We start from the raw sequence: 20893 nt of genomic DNA on the forward strand, positions 1-20893 counted from the left end.
CCGCTTATAGGCTGTCAGAAAAGGTCTTTCCGCGGTGTCTGCTGCCACCTCGTGGCCATTCCGCGGAACTGCACCTGTCAGCCGCCGAGGAAGTTACGTCAGTTGGAAAGAGACGAAGCAAAACAAGCAAAGCTTCTCCACACCCAGCAAACCTCTGCTGATTGCTTCGGAATATATGTAAATAACTAAATCAATAATTCAGTCATCAGCACATCCATTTTGTCTTTTGTTTGGTTTTGTTTTTTTTGGCCAGCATCGGAGGTGATGGCAAAGCTGGCATCAATAGGACAGGTGTGCGCAGCGCAGCCAAGGATGGCGAGGAACGATTGACAGTCGCTACCGTGGCAAAACAACCGCAAGGCAAAGCAGTCGAGTGGCAGCAAAAAAAGCCACAGCGGTACCAACTTCCGTACCTGGCCGCACCACTGTCAGATCCCATGCGGGGCTCCCGAGCCTTGGAAACATCCACTGCCATCTCAGTTGTGACACGGAGCCGTTTGGCGGCGCTCCTTCCTGGAACGTTCTGTTCCGGAGCACAACTCAAAGCTCCGGAAGAACTAGTATGGAGCGGGAAAAGGGGGAGCAAAGGGGGGAGGAAAGGGGGGAGGAAAGGGGGGAGGAAAGGGGGGAGGAAAGGGGGGAGGAAAGGGGGGGATGGGGAGGGAAAGAGGCAAAAAAGGGTTGGGAAAGTAAAGGAAAAGGGGTGGGAAGAAGGCAGGAAATGTGAGGGAAACAGGAGGAAAAAAGATGGGAAATGGGAGGGAAAAAGTAATGGGAGATAAAAGGGGTGAGAATGGAAAGGGAAAGCGGTGAGAAAAGGAGAAATGGACGAGGAAAGGGGAGGGAAAAAGGCAGGAAAGGGGAGGGAAAAAGGCAGGAAAGGGGAGGGAAAAAGGCAGGAAAGGGGAGGGAAAAACAAGAAAATAGAAGGGAGAGAAATAGAAGGGAGAGAAATAGAAGGGAGAGAAATAGAAGGGAGAGAAATAGAAGGGAGAGAAATAGAAGGGAGAGAAATAGAAGGGAGAGAAATAGAAGGGAGAGAAATAGAAGGGAGAGAAATAGAAGGGAGAGAAATAGAAGGGAGAGAAAGAAGGCAGCAAAGGGGCAGGAAAAGGAGGGTAAAAGGGCAGGAAAAAAAGCAGGAAAGGGGAGGGAAAAAGAAAGGGACGAAAAAAGGGGAGGGAATGGAAAGGGAGAGAAGCGGGGAAAGGAGAAAAAAGGAGGAAAAAACAGGAGAAAAAAGAAGGAAAAGGCGGGGAAACAGAAAGGGGCCAAGAAAGGGGCCAAGAAAGGGGCCAAGAAAGGGGCCAAGAAAGGGGCCAAGAAAGGGGCCAAGAAAGGGGCCAAGAAAGGGGCCAAGAAAGGGGCCAAGAAAGGGGCCAAGAAAGGGGCCATTATGGAAAAGGAAAGGAGCGGGAAAAGGAGGAGAAGAGAAAAGGAGGAGAAGAGAAAAGGAGGAGAAGAGAAAAGGAGGAGAAGAGAAAAGGAGGAGAAGAGAAAAGGAGGAGAAGAAAAGGAAGAATAAAGAGTAGAAAAGAAAAAGATGGGGGAAAGGCAGGGGGAAAAAGAGGGGAAAAAGTCGGGGAAGGGGCAGAAAAAAGATGGGTGGGAAAGGGAAGGGAAAAACAATGGGAAAAAGGCGGGAGCAAAAAAGGCGGGAGCAAAAAAGGCGGGAGCAAAAAAGGCGGGAGCAAAAAAGGCGGGAGCAAAAAAGGCGGGAGCAAAAAAGGCGGGAAAGAGAAGGGACAAATGCGGAATCGGGGTGGGAAAGGGGAGGAAAAAGAGGGGAAAGGGGGCGGGAAAGAGATCCTGAGCCCAGGACAAGGAAAGCGGAGCCGCCTTCCGGTAGGGACAGCGGTGTCACTCACTGCTCTCCAAGGATCAGCGCCCAGCCAACGCAGCAACTCAGGGGGGCCCAGAAGGACAACAGCATCTGGCCGTGCACTCAGGCCGAGGCAGCAAACGGGGAGCGGGACGGGAGGAAATGGGGACGAGGGAAGAAATGGCAGCACAACAGGCCTTGGAAGCTGAGGGAGCGGGGGTCCAGCGTGCCCCTGTCCAATGAATGGATGTAGCCGTGTTCTGGTAGAACAGGAAGCTGAGCTCGAATGTTATTCCACCAAAGCAGGACGCAGAAAGGAGCGAGAGACTGAGCCGTAAGCTGGGCTCGCAAGGCAAACTCCAGCAGAGTGGATCTCCAGAAGAGATCCTTCCCCACTGGCAGTCAGCTCTTCAATGGGTCTAGGAGAGGTGGAGCGGGAGGGGGGAGGGTTAGGGCCTGAGAAATCAAAGCAAATGGCAAAGAAATGGAGAGAGAAAAGGCAAAAGGAAAGGAGGAGTGGGATGGGGATGAGATGAGAGCAACAGGAAAAGGAAGCGGAGAAGGAAGGAAGGAGGAAGGAAAAGGAAGGAAGAGGAAAAGGAAGGAAGAGGAAAAGGAAGGAAGAGGAAAAGGAAGGAAGAGGAAAAGGAAGGAAGAGGAAAAGGAAGGAAGAGGAAAAGGAAGGAAGAGGAAAAGGAAGGAAGAGGAAAAGGAAGGAAGAGGAAAAGGAAGGAAGAGGAAAAGGGCTGGAATGGAAGCGAGAAAGGAGAATCAGAGAAAGGAGAAGGAGAAGAAAAACGGAAAGGAGGGAGAAAAAGAATGGGAAAAAGGAGGAGAAGGAGGAGGAGAGTAAGAAAGAAGAGGGAGAGTGAGCAAATGGATGGGGATAAAAGAGGAAAAAGAACTGAAAGGACAAGAGGGAGGAAACAGGAATTGGGGTGAGAGGAAACGGGGACAGGGTGGGAAATGTAGGGGGATGGGGAGGGAAAGAGGCAAAAAAGGGTTGGGAAAGTAAAGGAAAAGGGGTGGGAAAAAGGCAGGAAATGGGAGGGAAAAGGGAGGAAAAAAGGCAGGAAATGGGAGGGAAAAAGTAAGGGGAGATAAAAGGGGTGAGAATGGAAGGGGAAAGCGGTGAGAAAAGGAGAAATGGACGAGGAAAGGGGAGGGAAAAAGGCAGGAAAGGGGCAGAATAGGGTGGGAAATGGGTGGGAAAAAGGAGGGAAGAAGGCAGGAATGAGGCGGGAAACGGGAGGAAAAGGGAAGAGAAAAAAGGCGGGAAAGGGGAGAGAAAAAGGCGGGAAAGGGGAGAGAAAAAGGCGGGAAAGGGGAGAGAAAAAGGCGGGAAAGGGAAGGGGAAAGAAAAAGGCGGGAAAGGGAGAGAAAAAGGCGGGAAAGGGGAGAGAAAAAGGCGGGGAAAGGGAGAGAAAAAGGCGGGAAAGGGGAAGAAAAAGGCGGAAAGGGGAGAGAAAAAGGCGGGAAAAAGGCAGGAGAGGAGCAGGAAAGTGGATGAAAATGTGTAGGAAAACAGCGGGACAGGGGCGGGAAAAAGGCAGTGAAAAAGGCAGGACAGGGGCGGGAAAAATGAGGAAAAAAAAAGCAGAGAAAGGGGGGGAGAAGGAAAGGGGGGAGAAGGAAAGGGGGGGAGAAGAAAGGGGGGGAGAAGGAAAGGGGGGGGAAGGAGAAAGGGGGGGAGAAGGAAAGGGGGAGAAAAAAATAAAAGGAGAAAAAAAGAAATAAAAGGAGAACAGAAATGAAAAAAAGAAGGAAAAAAAAGAAGGAATAAAGAAGAGAAAAGAAAAGGAGGGGGGAAAGGTGGGGGGAAAAGAGGGGAAGGGACAGGAAAGAGATGTGTGGAAAGCGAGGGAAAAAAAAATGGGAAAAAGGAGGGAGCCAAAAGGCGGGAGCCAAAAGGCGGGAGCCAAAAGGCGGGAGCCAAAAGGCGGGAGCCAAAAGGCGGGAGCCAAAAGGCGGGAATGGGGCGAGAAATGGGAGGGAATGCCCCGTGCTGAAGAGGCCTCACCTGGAGCGCTGCGTCCATAGGAAGAGTCCTGAGGGCAGAAGAGACACGGAGCCGTTGGAGCACATCCAGAGGCCGGCCCCAAAACACCAAGAAGCCAAGGATCCAACAGCTCTCCTCCAAGGCCAGGCTGAGAGCTGGGGCTGTTCAGCGCGGAGGAGCCAAGGCTCCCAGGTGAGCTGCTAACAGCCTTTCCATACCTAAAGGGAAGCTGGAGGAAAGAAGGAGGGAAAACTTGGGTTAGATGGAAGGAAAACATCTTTGACAGCAGGGGACCAGGGGAAAGAGTTTGAAATGGAGGGAGGCACACACCAGAGCAGCCCCAGAAAGCCTTCCGTCTGTCTGCAAAACACAACGAGAGCCAAAGAGACGCGGAACGGCATGGAAACACGTGCCCTTAAACAACCAAACTCAGCAGGGGTGGAATGAATGCGTGGCACAGGGGACACAGAGGGGACGTGGGCAGAGGACGCAGGGAGGACACAAAGACACGAGCGGGACGCGAGGACACAGAGGGGACGTGTCATAAAACGGGCTGGGACAACGTGGTAGCAGACAAACCCAGTTTGGAGTCCCAGGGTGGAGATTCCACAACGAGAACCATGAAAGAGGGAACAGAGACTTCACGGGAAGGCACTGAGCTGAACAAGAGCAGCAAAGGAAACCTGGAGAACACAGAATCCCTTGATTCTGTGAAAAAGGGCACCAGCTCCGGGCATTTCCAGGGTTGCAATGCTCAGCCAGCCGACCAGCGTTACCTTGGGGCTGACGGAAGCGTTCCAGAAACAGATGGGAGCAAAAGAAAGGAACGAGCATCAGTCCCTCCATGACCGCTTCAGAAAAAGGCTGATAACCCCTTCGCTCCCCTCAGAGAACAACTGGAAGGCAGCACGAGGAGGGGCAGAGCAGACACAGCTACTGTAAACCAGCTTAGGAGCCCCACAGAAAGGCACAGATCAGAACCCTGCAAGAAAGAAAGAATCACTCACCTCTTTCCAAGAACCAGAGCTCAGCCAGCAATCCACAGGAGGCGTCTCCAGGAGGAAACCTGGCCTCTGGGGCTGCCAGCCCTTCAATGAGGGGAGGGAGGGGTGGAGCCAGGCTCAGCCCCATCTGGTCCCACACGTGCATCGCTTCCAGCTGTGCTTGCAGGGCTGCACCCCTCACCAGGTGCTCCATCACTGCTTCGGGCTGCCATCTCAGAGTTCCCCTAAAAGCATGAAGGAGAAAAAAAAAAGAAAAAAAAAGGGATGACTGGCAGCCAATGGGGTCTGCCTGTCTGGTTAAGGGCGAGGGGGTTTCATCAACGGACCAGCTGGGATGGCCCACATACTCGGATTCCAGTCTGTCCTCAGTGGCAATCGATGACATTTCTAACAAACAGGGGAGCACAGGTTTCAGTACCGAAATCTCAGCAAGATGCTGAGAAGCTGCGTGTGCAGCAAAAGGGCTGAGATTACCGGTGTGAACGGAGCGAGTGCTGCCTGCCAAACTGCCGGGCTCAGCTTACGGCTCCCCGGTGAGAAACGTGCGTCATCTACTCGCACTGCAATTAAAGCCCATGGTGAAATCATTTTAGGGTCTGGTGTCCTCGGTGGGTGAACCCGGCACCTGCCTGTGCGGCAGCATGTGGCCTTTTGGCTCAGACATCAGTCCCGAGCCCCAGAGAAACAGGGAGGTGATGGTGACACTCCAGGGCGAGGAGCTGCTGTTGGTCCTCACGCAGCTTGGAGTTTGTTATCCATACAGAATGCTGTACTCATTGATTTTTTTAAATCAGTGACAGGATGCGGTCTGATCCAATGCCTTTGAAAAGCGTGCTTTAAGGATCATCAGCTGAGAAGAGCAGCAGAACAGGGGGCCGTTGCAGGGGGAAGGCGTGGGGAAGGAAGCGAGGAAAGAAAGGAGAAAGCCTGAAAAAGGAATGGGGAAGGCACGGGGCGAAGGGAGGGGGCAAGACATAGGGGAACGAAGGAGGAAGGACAGCATAGCTGCAGAGCAGCCTAAAAAGCAGCAACAAGCTCTGGGAGGACTGCAGAGTGCCAGATCTGCACTGGGTGTGTGTGCATGCTGTCATCACCTGCTTGGGGTGGGTCAGGCTTGTTGTCACTTCCGAGCTCCCGCAGCGGGAAGAGCTCGAGCAACTGGTGCAGTCGCTGCAGACCTGCGGGACGGGGGAGCGCTTGGTAAGGACAGCCCTGCAGCCCTCAGCCGGACCAACTCCCTCTGCGTGCCCAGGCTGTGAGCTGTGCAGCCGTGCCTGGCCGCGCTGCTCCAGCTCGGAGCCCGCTGCCTGCAGCTGCACCTTTGCTTCTTTCCCTCCTGCCCAGAGCCTCCAGACTGCTCCCACGCTCCCCTGCCCACCCCCAAAACGCCAGAGAAGACATCTGGCGGCGGGCTGGAGGAATCCCAGCACCCCGTTTTCCGTCTGCCTGCAGCTCTCTCCTCCTCTGCCGCGCAGGGCTCCAGCCTGCCACACGGGAATGGCCGGGGGGAAAGGGAGTGCTGGCAGGAGCGACTGCTGCAGCTGGCCGGGGAGGGTCTGAGGACCCCGAGCCCTTGTGGGCAATCTGTCCGGCTGCAGGAGGACCGGGGAAGGGCAGATGAAAAGCTGCAGCTGAGCCAGATGCACCCGCACAGCTCTCGGGCCATCTTGCCAATGGCAGCTGTGACGCAGCTGTGATTCTTTCTGTGCAGGGGAATTCATTTCTTCCGTCTGTAAATCTAGGTGGAGAACGGCAGTTTTGGTTCACCTTTGTGGAAACACCGTAGTGGTCCACACTGATCTCAAAACAGCAACTTTGTGCTGTGACTGCCTGTGCAGACCTGCTAGGGCCTAAAACTACCCGTTTGATGGCATAAAAAAGAATAAGAAGCCAAAAATGAAACCCGCAGTTGAAGAAAGGCTCTTGGATAAAAATACATTGAAGTATAAACAAGACAGAGGCTGAGCGAACATTAATACGGCCCTGCGCTTTCTGCCAACGGGCTTTAATTTCGTCATCATTAAATTTGCCGGGCTGTTGCATTTTGGTATGCGAACATTTGGAAAAAATGAAACAGATGCTGCCAAAAAGGAAAAAAAAAAAACATACAAACTTTTTTTTGCAGCTATCTATAAGCACTTAGCACAGCTCTCCTGGGTTTGGAGTAACTTGCCTTTGTTTTCTTCGTCATTTCCTCCACAACTCCTCCACTTCTAACCTCGTGCTCTTCCCCTGCCATCCCGCGACACACAGAGAACGGATCTCCAGGGACTGCGCCGCGGGTCCCCGCCAATCCCGTCAGACACGTTCTTTCCGCGGTCTCCGCTGCCACCTCGTGGCCACAGCGCAAAACTGCTGCTGTCTGCCGCCGAGTCTCGCTTTTAAGCTGCCAGACACGTTCTTTCCGCGGTCTCTGCTGCCACCTCGTGGTCATTGTACGGAACTGCCGCTGTCTGCCGCCGAGTCCCGCCAGCAGCACAACGCGTGCGCGTACAAATGCGGAAGTGCCGTTCTAAGCGCTCAGCGCAGCGAATCCGCCGCTCTCTATGGTGATCAGTCCTCCAGCTAATAGCGTGTCCGAACGCCGGTACAGCACTGCGCATGCCCAAGCGACGGCACCGCACTACGCATGCGTCACGATCAGCACCCAATTGCGCATGCCCGAGCGTCGGCACCGCACGAGCGCACGTTCAGCACTGCGCATGCCCGAGCGAAGGCACCACACTGCGCATGGCCGAACGTCGGCACGTCACCGCGCATGCCCGAGCTTCCGCAATGCAGTGCGCATGCCCGAGATCCGGCACCGCACAGCGCATGCGTCACGATCGGTACCCAACTGCGCCTGCCCGAGCTTCGGCACCGCACTGCGCATGCACCACGATCAGCATCTAACTGCGCATGCCCGAGCGTCAAACGCATATGGCCGCTATTCCACCGATTCGCCACGAGGTGGCTCCGGACACCGCAGAAACAGCAAGAAGGACGAGACGGACGCGGAGGCGCGCCGCAGCTTCTTGCTCTCCCTTCTTTCTTCGTCGTGAGGGCAGACGAAAACGCAGTTAGGTTGGGTTTGTGGGAGGAGCAAGTTACATCAATTGGAAAAAGACCAAGAAAACCGAAGAAAGCTTCTCACACCCAGCAAACCTCTGCTAACTGCTTAGCAGTATCTATACTTAAGTCATTAAATAAATAAGTAATCATCAAGTTTAGTTTGTCGTTTTTCTTTAACAGACATTCAAGTTCAAGAAAAAAAGAACAAAATACTACTAACAACTTGCGTACCTGACCACACCACTCTCAGATCCCATCCGGATCGCCCAAGCGTTGTAAACATCCACTGCGATATCAGTTCTGACACAGAGCCATTTGCCGGCAGTCCTTCCACTCACAACCCGTGCCGGGATCTGCCGCGGGGCGTTCTGACCGCGGGCACCACGGCTGAGCTGTTTTAACAACAGTTTAAGAAGAATCGATATGAAATGTGAGGTACGCCTAAGTCATCGTGAGGCGAGCGTCTCAGCATCACCTTTGGGAAACAGAGAATGGATTTGTCATAAAAGCCTCAGCACGGCAGTAGCACAGAACTCTGGGAAATCCAGATCCATTTGCCCCCAGGCTCCTCTTTGGCAACTCTTCTAGATGCAGCTGAACATTCTGTTCCAGAGCACAACTCAAAACTACAGAGGAAACAAAGGGAGCTCTACGTAGCCAGAATAAAAAGAATGCTATGTTCCTTCAGTATTGAAAAATCAACGACACAAGCCACTCCCAGAACACCGCTATAAGGTAAACACAGCGGCATAAAAGAAAGCATCCATGTTTTCCCAAACCACTGCTCCAAGGGAAAAAAAGGAAATAAAAGAGATTTATTTTATATGCTACCTGCTTGAAGGCATATACCGCTCTCACTTCAAAAGCATGAAAGAGAAAACTGAAATGCACAGAGTACTCTCTTCCAACAACACGCGCAGTTGGTCGGGGCAGCAAATGGCGCAGCTCCGTATCACAAAGAACTGCAGTCATGAGCACCGAGCTCCCCAGCGCCAGCCAAACCAGCCAGACGTGCCGATGGACAGGCAGAATCCTTCAGTAGGACAGCCAGGAAAAGCGTCCAGCGAAGCACCCGATTCCCAACCTTCTTGTTCCTTTTTGAAAACCCAGAGGTCTCTGCGTCAACTCCGCCTCGAGCCTGTAAAGCCCGAGCTCGCAGTCCGGTGGAAGTCCAAGCACAGGTCGGGTTATCACGGCCAGTCCCCAAAAGGACCGACTTCTGTCCTCGCCCCCAGTCTCAGTTCTGTGACACACGCGTGTATCTCTCAGGGGTCACCTGGTGCTCTTCTGACGAAGGCCACACGACTTTCTGGCTGTGCACTCTTGGACCTGGATCAAGCTGAAGGATGCTTGACTCACTGCAGCCAGTCGTCCTATCAGCTACAACTCCAGAATTCCAGCCACCAATCTGCTGCTGCTTCTCTGTTAATTGGTGGCTTTACCGTCCAGCACGCTGCCCTGCATTCCAGAGACAGGATAGCTAACAACGCTATTTGGAGAAAGACCCCCAGGCTCTTAACCCAGTGCCAAAAGGCGTTAGGTTTAGAGCTACACTGTGGGTAGATATGCTTCTCTTCAGAGCTCCCGTGAAGCTTGGGGTTCAGATCAAGAAGAAAATTAGTGCCGCCTGCCAGCCCATCCCAGTGAGGCAAAGGCAAGGAAAGTGCCCCAGAGAACTGCCAAGGAAAGGGCAAGGGCAAAGGAAACGCCGCAGGGAACGCCCAAAGGAAAGCCAAGGCAAGGGCAAGCTTGCAGGGAAAGGCCAGAGCCAAGAGCTCAGGAGGAAGAAAACAGGCAGACTGCAGAGTACCCCACAGCACAGTAACGAGCTCCTCTGGGAGCTCTACATTGCAGCAAGCAACGGGTAAACGTTGGTGGGGGTACGTTGTCCTCAGCAGTTTGGGCAACCAGCAGCCAGTCAGCAAAGTCAGGGCGTTCCAGGAGATGAAGCTTTCTCTTTCTCGCTGCTCTCATCAAGAGACGCAGCTTTCTGGCTGCAGCTGTTACACCGCCAGAGCGCTGCGGTTCCCTGCCACCGCCTGCTGAACGCAATACAGTGACGAAGGCGCTGTCCCGCACGTGCAAGGCAGCGCCTCCAGCACAGAAGCGCACTGCTGTGCTGCGTTCTCTGCGCAAGGCAGCTGTGCTCTGCGCACGGTGCTGCTTACCAGCACCTCTGTGGCTGGGAGCAGACAAGGAGAAGGCGGAGGGACTCGACTTTTGCGTCTCCGTCTTCTCCAACCGCTCATCACACAGCCCTCAAGTATTACATTTGGTAGGTGGGAATTGAGGAAGCAATGCCATCCCGGCCGCCCCCCTCCCCATCCCACACCGTGAGCAAAGACCAGGCTGCAGCCCGCCTGTAGAACCGGAAATCCAGGAGTCTCTGGGACCCAATCAGACGCACGGCGGACTCGTAAGGGAGTTTGGTGATGCCATCGCCAAGCCACTCTCAGCGGTATTTGAGAAGTCATGGCAATCAGGTGAAGTCCCTGGTGAATGGAAAAAAGGCAGCATCACACCCATTTTTGACAAGGGAAGAAAGAACGATCCTGGAAGATACCAACACCAACATCACAGTCTCACCTCACTGCTGGGAAAGAGCACCGAGCTGGGGCTGGGACTCTTCAATATCTGCATCAGTGACAGCACCGGCAGGTCGGGCGCACCCTCAGAGAATTTGCTGACGACACCGAGCTGTGGGGAGCGGCGACACAGCAGAGGGACGGGACGCCAGCCAGAGGGACCCAGACAGGCTCTGGTCAGCAGGTGAGGAGAGGTGATCCTGCCCCTCTGCCCTGTGCTGAAGAGGCCTCACCTGGAGCGCTGTGTCCATATGAAGAGTCCTCAGGGCAGAAGGGACACGGACCCGTTGGAGCACATCCAGACGACGGCCCCAAAAATCAAAGAACCAAAGGATCAAACCCCTCTCCTCCAAGGACAGGCTGAGAGAGCTGGGGCTGTTCAGTGCGGAGGAGCGAAGGCTCCGAGGTGACCTGGTAACAGCCTTTCGATATCTAAAGAGGAGCTAAAGGAAAGGAGGAGGGAAAACTGAGGTTATATTAATATATTAACTTAGAATGTTAATTTAGCATCCAAAGGTAACTCTTCAAGAAGCAGCATGAAAGGTCAGTGAAAAGGAAATACGTAATGAAATACGCCTTTCCCAGCAATGGTGGGGAAAGAAAGAGCAACTGACTTCACCTACCCAGACGTCTGCAAGGCCTTCGACGCGGTCTCACGTCACAGGGAGAAGCATGGGGGAGAGCTCTGGTGGCTGCAGAAATCGAGACGCTGCTTTAAAACAACAGGACTTACTGGGCACCAGACACGAAAGACAAGGCTAAGGTTAAAAAGCCTCCCATCCCCGTGGATGTGGCAACAGCTGCCTGCTCACTCAGCAAAGCACTCGCCCAGCACATGCCTTTCATAGAACCATAGAATTAGCAAGGCTGGAAAAGATCTCCAAGATCATCCAGTCCAACCACCCACCTACCACCACCATTTCCCGCTGAGCCGCGTCGCTCGGTACAACACCCAATGCTCCTTGAACACCTGCAGGGACAGTAACAATGTCACCTCCCTGGGCAGCCCGTTCCAGCATCTGACCGCTCCTGTGGAGACGTTTTTCTTCACATCCGACCTGAATCTCCCCTCGTGCCACTTGAGGCCTTCCCTCCAGTCTATCACTGCTTACACGGGAGAAGACGACGACCCCCACCTCAACATCACCTCTCTTCAGCCAACTGCAGAGAGTGAGAAGGCCTTCCCTGAGCCTCCTCTTCTCCAGACTAAATAATCCCAGTTCCCTTAGCCGCTCCCTGTAAGACTGGTGCTCTGGACCCCTCACAGCTTCACTGCTCCTCTCTGGACACATGTCAGGGTTTCAGTGTCCTTCGTGCAGTGAGGGACCCAGAACTGAACGCAGTACAGTTCCTTCTTTGTACAACCTGATGCTTTAAAGCAGAAGCTCACACAGCAATCACCTACCTTAGACAAGCTCAACCTGCAGGGAAAAGTTATGCCTCTGTGTCTGCAGACGTTGCACGCATTTCCAGGTGCAAGAGTCAGCCCAGTTCTCAGCGCAGCTTTACCAAGCACAGAAATCCAGTTGATGCCCGCCGTGCTTTTCTCTCTTCTTGCAGCAGTACAGTGTTTCAGAAGCGACAAATAAAATCACAGAATCACAGAACTGGGGTTGCAAGGGACCTCCAGAGATCACCGAGTCCAATCCCCACTGCAAAACAGGCTCCCTATAACAGGCTGCACAGGAAGGCCACAATGAGGTTGAGGCCCAGTTCCCTCAACCTTTCCTCACAGCAGAGCTGCTTCAGCCCTCTGACCATCTCAGTGCCCTCCTCTGGACCCGCTCCCAGAGCTCCACGTCCTTCCTGTGCTGGGGGCCGCAGGCCTGGACAAAGTGCTGCAGATGAGGCCTCAAAGGAGCTGAGTAGAGGGGGACAATCACCTCCCTCTCCCTGCTGGCCGCTCCTCTTTTAATGCAGCTCAGGATAGAGTTCGCCTTCCCAGATGCAAGCATACACTGCTGGCTCACATCTAGCTTTTCATCCACCAGGATCCACGAGTCCTTCTCTGCAGGGCTGCTCTCAAGGGGTTCTTTGCCGAGTTTGTATAAACATCTGGGATTGCCCCTTCATCAGTGACATCAACAGTGGGGTCAGGTGCACCCTAATGACACTGAGCTGTGGGGTACGGTGACATCATCCAGAGGGACTTCAATACAGTGAGTAGTGGGCACAGGTGAACCTCATGAGCTTCAAGAAATCCAAGTGGAGGGTCAGCAGCTGGGATGAGGGAACCCCCACCACCAAAACATGCTGGGGGATGAAAGCACTGAGCATGATCCTGCCCCATAAGACCTGACAGTACTGGCAGGTGGGAGCTGGACATGAGCCAGCAATGTGCCCTCCCAGCTCAGAAAGCCTACTGTATGCTGGACTGCATCCAAAGATGCGCTGTCAGCAGATGAAGGGAGGTGATCCCTGCCCCTCTGCTCTGCACTGGTGAGGCCTCACCTGGAGTGCACACTGAGGAGTGGCATCCTCAGTGTGGGAGAGACAAGGAACTGTGGGAGTACCTCCAGAGATACAAACCAAGGGATGGAGCACCTCTCCTACACGGAGAGCTGGAGCTGTTCAGCCTGGAGAAACGAAGGCTCTGAGGTGACCTGGTAACAGTCTTTCAATATCTAAAGGGGAGCAAAAGGAAAGAACAAGGGAAAATTGTTGTTAGATGTAAGGAAAATATCTTTTACAGTGAGAGTGGTAAGACAATGGATCAGGTTGCCCAGAGGAATGGTGGATGCATTGTCCGTTCCAAAGTGAGGCTGGATCAGGCTCTGGGCAGCCTGAACTAGCTGTGGATGTCCCTGTTCATCATGGGGGAGTTGAGATCATCACAAATGGTATCAAGCAGTCCAGTTGGAATGATCCACATTGCTCACAGAGCCTCTCTTTGAAAGTCCCAGTATTCAGCAGTCCAGGTGCTTCACATCGTCACACATTTGGGTCTCACAGCTGCAGAGCTATTGAATGTGTTGGAGTGGGGGTTTGGTTATCATACAGATTAGGAAACTAATAGCATCCCCTGACAATTGGGATGGAGATATCAGGGATGCTTCTTACTACAACAGTCCAGAAGACAATCCTTTTTTATTAACACAAAGTCAAATCTGCTATTCAAACAAAGAACTATAGGACCCTGGGGTGATTAGCCTCTATATACTCTGAGAACAATGCCCTGGAATCCATTACTATTGACAAATTTGTAAGGGAGATAGGGGAGAGAACCAGGCAAAACAGGAACAGAATACCTGTGGTCAGTATGCTTGAGCAGTGCAGACTGTATTATGCTGAGTGAGGATGAAGCAAATGGCCACTGTGGTCTAGGAGTGTTCTTCAGGTCCTGGTCAATGCACCTCACTCCATTACCAGCCACGTAGCTTACTGGGCTGGGAGCACAGACCCCATGGAATGAGTTGAGCCCCTTGTAACCCCATTCAATCCCTAAGCGAGCTTCCTACAGTCATTACAAACCTGCCTGCATACAAGCAATGCATGTACAAGGAGCTCATGATGTTTCATTACCTGCTCCAGAGTACACAGTGCTTATACCACTGATTAGAGGAGCCCTGGTAAACCTTAAACCCCACTGAGCTACAAAATGAGATCAGAAGAGATAAAGAACATATATTAATATATGATGATACACAACAGAGCACTCTTAAGCAACTCTGCACGGGTGGAATTAATATACAGCACTGTTAATTACAGTTATTAAATAGTCTGGGATGAGGTTGGAGCAGACAAACCACATTTGGAGCCCCAGGTTGGAGGTGAGAATCATGAAAGAGGGAACAGAGGATCAACCAGAAGGTAAAGAGCCTAGAAAGATTTACAGACAGATCTGGATAATGCAGAACCTGTTTATAGAGAAGGGCATTAGCTCTGAGCATTCCCAGAGCTGTAGCGCTCAGTCAACCAACCAGCATTTTCTTGGGGCTGATTGAAGTGTTCTGGAAATGAGGGAGCAATGAAAGAAGGAAATACGTATCAGCCCTTCCATCACCAGATAAAGAAATAACACCTTTATCTCCCTTAGGGTGAACCTGAAGGGCATTTTAAGGATACACATAACAGATACAGCTGCTCTAATCCAGTTCAGGATATGCAAAGAATGGTAGAGCTCACAGCCCTGACATTAAGAAGAAATCACGCATCCCTTCCTGAGGACCAATATTCACCCACACTCCCTAGAAGACACTCTGCGGGTAGAGATGGCTGCCAGCCCTTAAACGTGGTCAGGATCCCCCACAAAAAGAGAGCTCACAGCCCTGAAATTAAGAAGGGACCACTCACCCCATTTCAAAGACAAACACTCACCCCACACAAAAAAGAAAGCTATCACTAGGTACAGATGCTGCCCTTATTGCTACCAGACCTTAGATGTGGTCACAAACCCCTGACCTCACCCCCCCCCGAAAAAAGGCAATCTCACAGCTGTGAAATAAAGAAGGAATTGATTACTCCCATTCCAAGGACCAGAGCTCACCCCACATGAGTCAGGTTCTGAGAAGAAATACTGCCCTTATGGATACCAGACCTTAAATGTGGTCAAGATCCTCCCAAAAAGGAGAGTCCCTTTCCCCCCCCACCACCCTCCCCCCAAAAAAACAAAAAAACAAAAACAAACAAAAAAAAACAACACTCAATTCCAGGAGTGGAGCTCATCCCATACTCCCAAGGAAGCAGTCTCTAAATAGAGATGTTGCCCTTACAGCTGCCAGCCCTTCAGTGTGGACAGGATACCACCCCAAAAAAGAGGGCATTGCAGATCTGAGCTAAGAAAGTAATCACTGACCCCATTCCAAGACCAATACTCACCCATGCTCCAAAGGAGGCAGTCTCTAGATAGAGATGCTGCTCTTCAATGTGGTTGGGATCTCTTCCTCCTCAAAAAAACAAACAAACACAAACACGGGAAGCTCACAGCCCAGGCATAAAGAAGGGACCACTCACCCCCAGACTCAAGAGGAGGCAGTCTCCAAGAAAAGATGCTGCCACAATACTTTCCAGCCCTTAAATGTGGCCAGGGAGGGGTGGAGCCAGGCTCAGCCCCATCCCACAGGTGAACTGCTCCCACCAGTGCTTGCAGGGCTACACCCCTCACCAAGTACTCAATCACTGTTTTAGGTTGTGACCTCACAGTTCTCATACAGCCATGAAACAACAAAAAAAAGAACATATCATCCCATGGTCACTGTGCGTCACCCCATGTCACATTGTGGGTGCTTTCAATGTTCCCCCACCCACCCCAGTGTTCCATTTCCACTCCCACCCCCATGTCCCCATGCCCACTTCTGTGCCCCCCCGTGTTCCTATGCCCTCCCCTCATCCCCCGTGCCCCCACAGTCACCTCCCCAATGTCCCCAAACCCACCTTGTGACCTCATGCCCTCCTCCCAGTGCCTGCACCTCCCCAGTGTTCATCCGCCCAGCACTCACATCCCCATGGTCCTTTCTGTGACTTCAGTGTCCCCACGCCCACCTCTTCATCCCCAGTACTCTCATGCCAGCCTCCCCGTCGCCACGCTCACCCCCATGTCCCCACACCCACCTCTGTGCCCCCAATGTCCCCACACCTTCCTCCCCATCCCCAGTGCCCCCCCATCCCCACGCCTACTCCCAATGTCCCTATAGTCCTCTTTGTGTCCCCAATGTCCCCACACCCACAGCTATGCCCCCAATGTCCCCAGGACCTCCTTCCCATCCCCACTGCCCCCTGCCCATCCCCACCCACAGGGCAGGGGGGGTCTGGCAGGGAGCATATCTTCAGGGCAGAGAATGATCCCCATCCTGGCACAGGCTGCATCCTCATCATTGTCACTGACTGCGATGCCACCGACAGCAGCACCGTGCACGCAGCCGAGGAGTGCGGCATCATGTGCTACATCATTGGGGTACAGCCCACACTGCACCATGGGGCCATGCGGGGATCACCGTGTCCCTGACCCCCATCTCCAACCCACAGGTGGGGAACAACTTCCACAATACACACAGCCAGAGCCTCTGCCACCTTTGTCACCATACTTGAGAGCTTCTGGCAGCTGTGTGGGACATTATTTAGGGCCCTTTGGGATCATTTGGGCCATTATTTGGGGACTTTTGAGGCACTTAGGGACATTTGGGCCCATTATTTGGGGCATTTGGGGCCATTATTTGGGCCCATTATTTGGAGACTTCTGAGGCATTTGGGGCCATTACTTGGGGACATTTGGGCCCATTATTTGGGGCATTTGGAGCCACTATTTGGGCCCATTATTTGGGGCATCTGTAGCCATTTGTGGCCATTACTTGGGGACACTGGGGGCATTTGGGGCCATTTGGGGCCCTATGTGGGACAGGAGGCGGTATGGGGATGTGTGTGGCAGGAGGGGATGTGGGAATATGGGATTTGGGAGGGGGTTGGGATTGGAGATGGGAATTGGACATGAGATTGGGATTGAGATTGGAATTGGGGATGGGATGGAAGGGAATTGAGTGGGATTAGGGATGGGATTGGGATGGGAATGGGGATTGGAATTGGAATTGTGATAGGACTGGGGTTGGGGTGGGATAGAAATGGGATTGGGATTAGGGAAGGGGTTGGGGATGGAATGAGAATGTGGATGGGATAGTACTGGGATGGTATTGGGGTTAGGATCGGGGAGGGGATTGGGATTGAAGATGGGATGGGATTAGGGTTGGGATTGGGGATGAAATTAGGCTGGGGGTCAGAGCCAGCAGGTGGGAACGTGTGGGGATGGAGAGGTGTACAGCAGGGGATAAGGGGCAGGGAGGGATGGAGAGATGGGGAGACATTGTGGAGTGACAGCAGGAGTGATGCTGGGGGGTGACAGTGGATGGTGCTACTGGGGGATGACAATGGGGTGACACCGTTGGGGTGAGGCTGGGGGGTGACACTGTGGAGTGATGTTGGGGGTGCTAAGTCACAACTTGAAGCAATGATGGAACACCTGGTGGGAAGGCAAGGCCAATCCAGGGGAGCTCAGGTGCACATGATGCTGCCGAATGATGAAGACGTGGAGCCAGGATCCATCCCTTCCCAGCCCTCATTTAAGGGCTGGCAGAGCAGGTGGAGAGCTTTTGCTGTGGGTTTCTGCCTACGTAAGGCCTTCAAATGTGGAGCTGACAGGTTTCTTTTGCATCTGTACCCGTAAATGCTGCACTGGAGCTGACCTTCATTTGTTCTGGTCCAGTGCTTAACTGCTCTGATGTTTTCTGATTAGGAATCTGTGTGCTTTTTTATGACTTTTTTATGACAAACAAGATTGTTATGTAGCTTGTGAATGAATTTATTCATACCTGGTAACTGGTGTTCTTTTCTACACGGAGCTGCAATTGGAATGGACGCTTGTGGTCTGGCGTGTGGTCCTGTTGTGTGTGCTCAGACCAGCCAAGTTGGCAAGGCCTGGCTGTTGGTTGGTGAGTTGTGCCTAAGGTCAAAGACTTGACTCTTTGAAACATGTTTTCCAGTTCACACTGTGTTGATGTCTTGAGCTCCAGCCCTAACTGGGGATCCAAGTATTAACACAGAATAGTTTAGATACATGTTACCTTTGAAGAGTAGTGCCAAGGGCTGCACACACTTGTAACTGTTCTGACTATGAGAAAATGGCATTTGCTGGGTGAGCAATACCCTGCTGAAAAGCAGGCAGCTGTTGTCTTTGCAGACAGCCACATCCACAGGGATTGGAGGCTTTTTCAGCCTTCAGGCTCTTGGCTGTGGCTGTGAGAGTGGAGGTTTTTGCCCTGAGAGGACTACCAGCAGAAGGGATACTGTGTGCGGTCTTTCAGCCCTTCCATACAAACCAGCTACATTATTCTGTGGCCTGTGACAGTGTTTTGGAGATAACCTAGCAGGCTTTGCCCAAAGTAGAATGACTTGTGGGCGCAGTGTCCAGCAGTGAAAAAGGCCAAGAGTTGAAGACAGCAGCACTCTTGGGGGAAATCCACACTGTGAACGAAGGCCAAGAAGAGGAGACCTTGTCACTGTGTTCACATGGTAAGGTTTTTCTTCCTGAATAGTTAACTCTCAGGTGGAGTGTGAGTCTTCTGTGGTATGCCTACAGCTGCGTGATATGCTCTACAGGAAGCGCTGATGTGCCTTTAACCTTGTCTTTCATGTCTTATGTGCAGCTGTATGGGAACTGCTGAATCATGGCCTGAACCTCTGATTTGCCACCTGAGGCGAGCAATGAGTCAGCCCTGGGAGCACAGGTGAAGGTAATTCACCTGTGCTACTGGAAGGGGTGGAGCCTGGCTGCACCTCTCCTAGATCCCATTTAAGAACTGACTGCCAGTGGGAAAGGATCTCTTCTGGAGATTGCTCCTCTAGGAGTTTTCTCAGCGAGCCCAGGACAAGGGGAAGCTTTCCATCCATTCTTCTTTGGTGTGATAATCTGTTTAGCCTAAATTTCCTGTATATTTCTTAATTATAGCATCTGTATATCTACTGACTATACAGCAGTATCTCATGTTATTTTAAAGCAGCATCTTGGGGGCAACCTTGATTTCTCCAGCCCCGAGCTTTGTGGCATGAGAGCTCTCCGCCATACTTCTCCCCTATGCATCTCCCTTCAACCGCATCGAAGGCCTTGCTGAAGTCTGAGTAGGTGATGTCAGTTGCTCTTCCTTTCTCCACCAATGCTGGAAATAGCGTGGAACGGGATGGGGGGGACATCCCAGCCGTGGGTTCTTACCTCAGCAGGACTGAACGGCTGTTCTGATCCACGTATTTTAACTTGAGGGAATGTGACACTAATTAGAGAAATGAGGGACTTCTTAAAAAAAAAAAAAAAAAAAAAAAAAAAGACCGTGCCGCATTTTGAGGTGCAAGATGGTCTCTGAACTGCTGTTAACACTGCCCGAATGCTTCCTTTCTGATGGGGAGAAGTTTAGCAAGGATTTTTTAAATGAAAAAAGTTTGTCGTGTATTTCCTTTTCATTGACCTTTCTTTCTACTTCTTGAAAAGTTACCTTCGGATTCTAAAGTAATATTTATTACTGAAGAGAATTGAAGAGAATACATATGCACCCTGCAATTTTATCTGCTCAAAGAAGCTGTGTGGAATATAGAATCACAGAATCACAGAATCACAGAATTGTAGGGGTTGGAAGGGACCTCTAGAGATCATCGAGACCAACCCCCCTGCCAAAGCAGGTTCCCTACACCAGGTCGCACAGGTAGGCATCCAGGCGAGACTTGAATATCTCCAGAGAAGGAGACTCCACAACCTCCCTGGGCAGCCTGTTCCAGTGCTCCGTCACCCTCACCGTGAAGAAGTTCTTACGCACATTCGTGCGAAACTTCCTGTGCTGCAGCTGATGTCCGTTTCCCCTCGTCCTGTCTCCACGTACCACTGAAAAGAGACTGGCCTCACCACTATGGCCGCCACACCTCAGATATTTATAAACCTGGATCAGGTCCCCTCTCAGTCTTCTTTTCTCAAGGCTAAACAGACCCAGTTCACTTAGCCTTTCTTCATAGGGGAGATGCTCCAGGCCCTTCACCATCTTTGTGGCCCTCCGCTGGACTCTTTCCAAGAGATCCCTGTCTTTTTTGTACTGGGGAGCCCAGAACTGGACACAGTACTCCAGATGAGGCCTTACCAGGGCAGAGTAGAGGGGGAGAATATAGGCTTGGATGCATTTTCAATCAGGTGTAGGACATGTAATGCTCCTCTGAGATGTCATGCTGACAAGAACAGCAGGGTGGTAAATTTTACAGGGTTGCATTTTTTTAATTATTATTATTTTTTTCCCCAGTCATAACCATAGAACCATAGAAGAGTTACCCAGATAAAGTGAGCATTTGTCACCTGGACTTCCTACAAATGACACAGGCAGTGGGAATCAGCATCCGAAGCATCCTTAAGACCCCTACAAAAGAATGGTGAGAGTTACCCTGGTAGGGTCCTTTGGAAACCTCAGGTCTCTGTAAGCTCCTAAGCTGTGTCGGAGCTCCTCCCGCGGTGCGGACTCAGCTCTCCCTGTCTTTTGTGTAGGAGAGCTAGACTTCAGCTCCTTCCTGTTTCCTGCCCATGCGCTCTGTGCTTTGCCCGTGGCCCAGTGAGGTTTTGTTCCTCGCACCCAGCTTGGTACGTGTGGATAAGGGCCTCTGTTTATGAACATTTATTTTCTGCTGGTGGTGTCAGGCTGAGTGACGGCTCACAGCTGAGCTGGTGGTTAGCGAGACACACAATAGCTGGAGATGCACTTCTGTGTGTCACTAAAACGTGAGCTTTGTGGCTGCCATGAGCAAAGAAACAGAGAAAACGTGTTTTATTTCTGTGTTTGGCTGAGCGGTTAGAGCAGGGCAAGGAGGCTGATTGGGGTTTGCTGCTTTCCAAATAGTGTGCTGTTTGCTGGCAGTGCTCCCGGTGTTCAAAATTCTGTCACTGTGAAGTGTAAACCCTTTGCTTAGTTGACTTGTTGCA

The 20893-nt window shown here is 52.0% G+C and overlaps 1 protein-coding gene and 1 long non-coding RNA gene across 5 annotated transcripts; both read right to left on the minus strand.

Moving 5' to 3' along the window:
* Positions 1 to 6: 6 nt before the first annotated feature.
* Positions 7 to 7612, minus strand: LOC104912949 (uncharacterized). Of its 2 annotated transcripts, XM_085226903.1 has the most exons (6): positions 6999 to 7612; positions 5920 to 6003; positions 5007 to 5049; positions 4829 to 4909; positions 3843 to 4050; positions 7 to 523 (listed from the first exon to the last, which is right to left on the minus strand). In XM_085226903.1, the coding sequence occupies exons 1-5, from the start codon at positions 7257 to 7259 to the stop codon at positions 4040 to 4042; spliced, it is 480 nt and encodes a 159-aa protein (XP_085083029.1). In that variant the 5' UTR covers positions 7260 to 7612; the 3' UTR covers positions 7 to 523; positions 3843 to 4039. The 2 variants fall into 2 exon arrangements, 1 of the variants encoding a protein (XP_085083029.1); XR_014884083.1 differs by lacking the exons at positions 5920 to 6003; positions 6999 to 7612 and adding exons at positions 5152 to 5212; positions 5300 to 5911 and having other exon boundaries at positions 4152 to 5049.
* A 1049-nt stretch (positions 7613 to 8661) lies between these two features.
* LOC146544032 (uncharacterized) lies at positions 8662 to 12010 on the minus strand. 3 transcript variants are annotated; one of them, XR_014884105.1, is made up of 5 exons: positions 11867 to 12010; positions 11085 to 11565; positions 10695 to 10904; positions 10463 to 10573; positions 8662 to 10368 (listed from the first exon to the last, which is right to left on the minus strand). It is a non-coding gene; the product is annotated as an uncharacterized LOC146544032 (long non-coding RNA). The 3 variants fall into 3 exon arrangements; XR_014884106.1 differs by having other exon boundaries at positions 11085 to 11568; XR_014884104.1 differs by having other exon boundaries at positions 11085 to 12010.
* Between the last annotated feature and the right edge of the window lie 8883 nt (positions 12011 to 20893).

Source organism: Meleagris gallopavo, chromosome 6 (genome assembly GCF_905368555.1).
Source record: "Meleagris gallopavo chromosome 6, MGAL_WU_HG_1.1, whole genome shotgun sequence".
NCBI lineage: Eukaryota > Metazoa > Chordata > Aves > Galliformes > Phasianidae > Meleagris > Meleagris gallopavo.